We start from the raw sequence: 5821 nt of genomic DNA, 5'->3' as shown, positions 1-5821 counted from the left end.
AAGAAAAAAATAATCCCATGATTCACAGTAAAAACAAGCACAGTGTTTCATGAGCCTCATGAGAAACATTTTCCATTGCGTGATCCACAAAATAACCTGAAGTCTCTGTAGGAATTGAGTGACAGTAAATTGTAGAGCAATTTAACACAATTATGAAGCACAAAAAGCCAAACTTCAATTTTTTCCCAAATCAGGAATCACAGCGAACTCCAGAGCTGCTGGTATTTCAGCTGGCAAAAAGTGATTTCCCAACAGAGCTCAGGAGGGAAGTGTTCAAAAAACAGCTTTCTGCTCCTATCTTCTGCTGCCTGTCCATGCAGATACGCAGACTTTCCTGCAGAGGAATCCCTAGGATGAGCAGGATTTTCCATGTGGGAGGAAGGGCTCCTTGCCAACATGCTCCGTTTTTTCAGGAACCCTGATAATCTCCATAAGCATCCTGTGACTAAGTAACTATTCTGTAAGCAAAGGGAAATAAGAGGCAGAGGGTTAGGTATCTGAGTCACACAGAACCCACTGTAAATGAAATTTAAACTCTGATGATTAACTGTTCCAGCTGGCCCTGACATCTGAAAACTCCTTTTGGACATGCTCAGCTACAACTAGCCACAACTGGATGCCTGAAGCTCAAGGAGAGGCTGTTGTAAAGTTAGGGAACTAGTGAAAAAGTTTACGTAACCAAATAATCATGGCTTAAACACTCTGGGTGTTTTTTCTGCAGTTGTCTACAGGAACACTCAGAATCCAAGGTCCTTTTTTGGTATGAGACACTGCTGTTTCCAGGATCACTGGCTGTCATGTGCACCAGCTCTATTGCTGAACTCTGCACTGTGTGTCTCCCATCAGTGATCACGTTCTGCAGAAGAATTTACTAGACAGTTAGCACTGCACTGTAGGTAAACTAACTAGAAAGCTTTCTGGCAGTTAGCATTAAAGAACACCCACTCTTCAGCTTTTTTGTATTAATAATTAGCTTAAGTGTTTGTTGGACTGTAGTTATGTGGATTTTCCAACCCAACAGAATAATAGAGTACCCACACCATCTGGAAAACTAGGCAGCTCACAGTCCCGTGGGAAGCAACTGCAGAGACAGTTGTTGAACGGGAACCCGAACTTTCATTTAGTACAAGTGCAAATTCCTACTTGGTATTTGTGTTCTTAAAGGCGTGTGCCGGTTCCTGGGGTCGGCTGAGATTCAGAGCACACCTCAAAGAAGGCAGCTTACATCACACCTTACAGTCAGAAAGTGACTGGGGTGTTTGTATAGAAATTGTTGCAGTTACTGTTTCGCAAAAAGGACAGCAGTTTTGTATACGGCACCGTGGGTCATTCTGTCCTGTGCTTACCGGAGGCTGCCTTTTAGAGCAGTAGTGTGCTCCTACAGTCACACTAAAGACAAGCTCTGGCTCATGACCTTTACAAAGAAAAATAAAATTCCGGCAAGAGGGTGGGGAGCTGGGCTTCACCGCTCCCACTGCCACTCGCTGGATCCTGAGCGGGATGCAGCTCCAGCACGCCCACGCCTCTTGGAAAGTGGCACTCCCCCACGGGTGGCAGCAGGCCAGGAGCTCTGCCCGGGCAGAGGAAGGTCTGCCGCTGCATTCTCAGTTTACAGCAGAGAACAGCCGTCCATGAAGCACTGCGTAATTGCTGCTTTTTATTTATTCCACATGGTTGGCTGCTGTGGACCACATTTGCTGGGTTTGAAATCTATTTTGGTGGTCCTGCGCAGACCCACAGCACTCTCCAGCTTTGCCGTCCAAACAAAGCAGACATCGTGTGAGCTCCTTGCCTTTAGCTGCCTCTAACGCTGCACAGCCGAGCGCACTGCTTCAGATCCATTTCACTGCCTCCAAGGGGCTGAGCTCATTCTAGGGATGTTCATGGGTCAGAAAAAATACGTTTACGTCTGCCTCCAGTATGGCCACAGTGAAGTGCACAAACCTGCCAGGGAGGCTGGTACTGCACAGCTGAGGGACAGAACAGACTGAAACCTTGAGCAAGAGCAGATGAACGCAGATCTCCGTGTTTGCCAAACCTATACTCGCACGCGGCCAGGACCCATGCTCTCCACACTGATGGACATGCACTGAGGGGTGGGAGACTGGCTGAGGGAGACACACTTGGGTAACCAGAGCTAAGCCTGAACAATGTGGTTTGACTGCTCTCAACTCTGGAATTGAACCCCTACATCACGATGCTCATTTAGCATCATCTCTGCCCTACAGAGCAATACAAACACCACTCTTCACCGCTCTGAATTAACCTGATTTGCTTTGCATTATGCCTACTGTTATCCATTCTTTCTAGCTGTGGCCTGGTCACGGGACATATTCTAGTGAGAATAGCTTCTAATTCCAAATCAGGCCTAAAACTGAGCCTAAAATACTGCTTTACAAAGGAAAACAGCTCCACTGAAACCATATTCTGCATAAACCCATGATGTTGCAACCCTACTTTGAATCCAGTTACAAACTTCTTTTGGGTAAAGTCTGTATTTATTAGAAGAGCTGACTAGCTTAAAAAAGGTAAGCTACTTTAATCTAAACATTCATATCAAACTACATTACCAAAAAGCAAATGGAAAAGTAAAGTACTTCAGAACAGTGATGCTACAATAAAAGGAGTTAGCAGCACAACATGGGGTATAGCTCAGACAGCTACCGAGCTCCAGCAGACCTCCGATAGACATGCCTGCAATCTTGGCAGCACTCAGAGTGCTTCCTCCACCCCAGAATGCCACAGAAAAACCCAGCCCGCTGAAAGAATGCATACTTTCTGAAAAAGCACAAAATAAATCTTCCTCATTTGGGACGGACAGGCAGAGCACATGGAACAATCTGTGCTTTTTTTCCCCACCAGTAAGACACATGCTAAATTTCTGCTCCTTTCCAGGAAGGCTGAACCACCCACACTTTCAGAATTCCTGATAGGTGCCTCTCCTCCCACAGCCAGAAAATCCGATCTGCTCCTCCCAGGACAGCTGTATTAACCCCCCCCCCCCACCTTTCTAAAAACAGAACACCTACCATTGGAAACATCCTGATTTCACATTCAGAAGAAAAAACGAATGTTAACTGTATGTTCTTCTGAACAAAGGTAGGTGCCTTCCTCTCCACTGTGATAACAAAAATCCAACAAACCCAAAATAATTTCAGCAGATTAACTGCAGTCTGAATTACTGCCTTAAATCTGCTTTTCAGGCCCTAAGCTTGAACAGATTTTCTTTTAGAGAATATATATTGAAGTTTTACAACTTTGAAACATATGTTTAGGGAAAATACTACTTCATTAAGAGCTTCAGCTCTGCAGCTCCCCAGCAAGTGCCCTGCACTGGTCTGCACAGCAGCAGTGATCCATGTGCTTACTGCTATTGCTCAGCTGGGTTTCTCTGTTTGCTTGCCATTTCACTGACATGCATCTTCCCTTGACACATTTCCAGACAATTTTTTAAGCACCTTTTAGAGATAGCCTAGCAAGGTGAAAAGCCACCTCTTGGCTGAAATGCAATCTCCGGTTCAGCACTTGTTCCAGGTGCTCTGTGAGCAGTATGGAACAAAGTGCAATTTGTGGTTATTAACACAAGACAGGTATCTCCAGAAAAACATGCTTTATCATCTTAGCCGATCCCTTTGAGTAAAAAAGAAAACACAGAGCCTGCCAAGAGGAGCCATTTAGGACTGTTCATCTATTATTGTTCAGAAATGTGCCATGCAGCACTGCAGTCCAGAAAAGCAAGACTGAAAATCCACTAATTCACAAGTAATTGCAGATCAGAGATAGCACATACGGACTGAAGAGCACTGCTTACTCTCTGCTGCTCTTGACTGCTAGCAGTAATACCAGGCAGGGGTTGCAGAGCTCCTTCTTTCACACTGATGCAATGGTGTTGTACAGTGACAGCAGGATGAGGAAACACCAGCCAGTCAGCAAGAAGTTCTCAAGTGACTGGTCTGAAGATTTCTAGGCTGGATGCCAGGAAAAAACAGAAGCACCCTCCAGCAGCCATTTTCAGCAGCACCCCCCTCCCAGGCTGCCTCAGCATAAGATGGCTACACCTCTGAATCCCTGGGTGAAGCTTGGCTCACGTGAGCTACAAAGACCCAGGCACTCTGGGACACTCCAGCATGCCCCCCGCAAAAACGGCAAAAGGACAAAATTTTCCTTCTTTAGAAGCAGGAGAAGAGTGCAAAAGGCTGATTTTCTTTCCTTTTTTTTTTTTTTTTGGCTTCCTTTTTCACTTACAGAACTACTTTTAAAAAGTGCTCACAACCTTTTCCTCCCATGTAAACAAGACAGAATATTCCTTGCAAACTTCCTTGGGACTTCGCTTTCTTCTGACCTACCAGGAAAGAAACTACCTTAAGAGATGACAGCAACCAGAACTGTCCAGAGGAGAGGTAGAGACATACTCTCCTACACTTTATGCTGAAGAGAACCCAAGGAGAGCGAAGTCTATTCCCACATTGCTCCTTTGATCCCACCAGTGCACGAACCAGAGAATCTGAAGTGAAACAATAAGCACACTTAAATATGCATTACAGAAAGCTCTTGAACACTTTCCATACTTGGGTGCAGAGAAAGCAGTGAGCACTCTGGTGAGTAATTCCTTCTTGTTTACTGGCTGTCTGCATTCACAGGAGCTTAAGAATCACAGGACAGGAGCTACAGAAGCATCAGCCATAAACAAGACCAGCAAGAAATGGCTACTATTCCACAGCACCCCGAAGGGCAGACAGGCAAAGCTGCCCCTGTTCAATGCAAGGTCTCACGAAGGTGAGCAAGCCCACGTGAAGCAAACTGCAGGCAGTACCTACTGCACACTAAGGAAAACAAACATTAGGACCAGGCAACAGACTGAAGGATAGAACAAAAAAGTCCTACTGAAAGCACATTTATTCAGCACAGCCTTCACAACCCACTGTTCACAAAGCTTCAGTCTAACTTATTTTTAAGCAGAGATCAGTTACTCTCCACAATTTCTACGCAACTCTTATGCATACAATCAGGAGAGAGTGGTGTATCACTAGAAACAAGACTGAAATCTCTGACCCTTTAAAAAACTTCCTGTTGTCAGAACACATCTGCTGTAGGACATTTAGATGTGCAGGTAGATTTATGATACTCCACTTCGGAACACTGCTGATCTTGGCTCAGTATTATCCACTACCCCGATTTTATAGCCTTAGCTTTCCTGTGTAAGGGTCAAAACAATTTTCTGGAAGATGGCATTTCTGCATAGTCCTGGTGACATCAACTTTCTTGCTATGAAGAGCTTTGACGTTTCTGCATGTTCCAATAACTCACCAGTGCAAGCGAAGAGCATGGAGAAAAGCAGATAGACCCTCCATGACCAGGAGAATTGCTACGGTCAGGGTAGCAAAAGCAGCAAATATGAAGAAGAGGCCAAAGCCTCCACCCAGACTCCTCACGCTGAGGCCAATGTGGATCACCATGGTCCAGAGCACCTCCGAGAGCTCTGTCAGGAGAAAGCAGAGAAGAGGGCTCATTTCAGAACATTCAGCAAGAACAGAAGGTTGTTACAGTTTTCTTATAAAGCAGAAACTAAAGTCAGCAAAATCCCACTACAATGAGTTGGGAAACTTAAGAGGGACAGCAGCTTTTGCAGCCAAGTATTTCAGGACATTGCCTCCAACTGACACACAGTGCAGGGCAGAGTCCTTGCTCAGCAGCTCTTCGCTTTACTCAGAGCTTTCAACTCCATCCCTCCCTTCTCGATCCAGATGGCTTTTATAGCAGAGCACTATGGAAGCAGACACTTGTGTTTAGACTTAATTAGTCCCACACAGCAGTGCTTGAC

General features: G+C 45.3%; 1 protein-coding gene across 1 annotated transcript in view; it reads right to left on the bottom strand.

Annotated features, from left to right (window-relative positions):
- Positions 1-5821, bottom strand: part of ATP6V0A1 (ATPase, H+ transporting, lysosomal V0 subunit a1) — a 28375-nt gene that overhangs the window by 694 nt on the left and 21860 nt on the right. The window contains exon 18 of the mRNA XM_010296057.1: positions 5308-5479. Within this exon, the coding sequence (XP_010294359.1) occupies positions 5308-5479 (172 nt within the window). The remainder of the gene's footprint in view (positions 1-5307; positions 5480-5821) is intronic.

Source organism: Phaethon lepturus, unplaced genomic scaffold (assembly GCF_000687285.1).
Source record: "Phaethon lepturus isolate BGI_N335 unplaced genomic scaffold, ASM68728v1 scaffold46851, whole genome shotgun sequence".
Classification (NCBI taxonomy): domain Eukaryota; kingdom Metazoa; phylum Chordata; class Aves; order Phaethontiformes; family Phaethontidae; genus Phaethon; species Phaethon lepturus.
The sequence above is the reverse complement of the archived record's forward strand: the minus strand, read 5'-3'. Positions and strand labels throughout refer to the sequence as shown.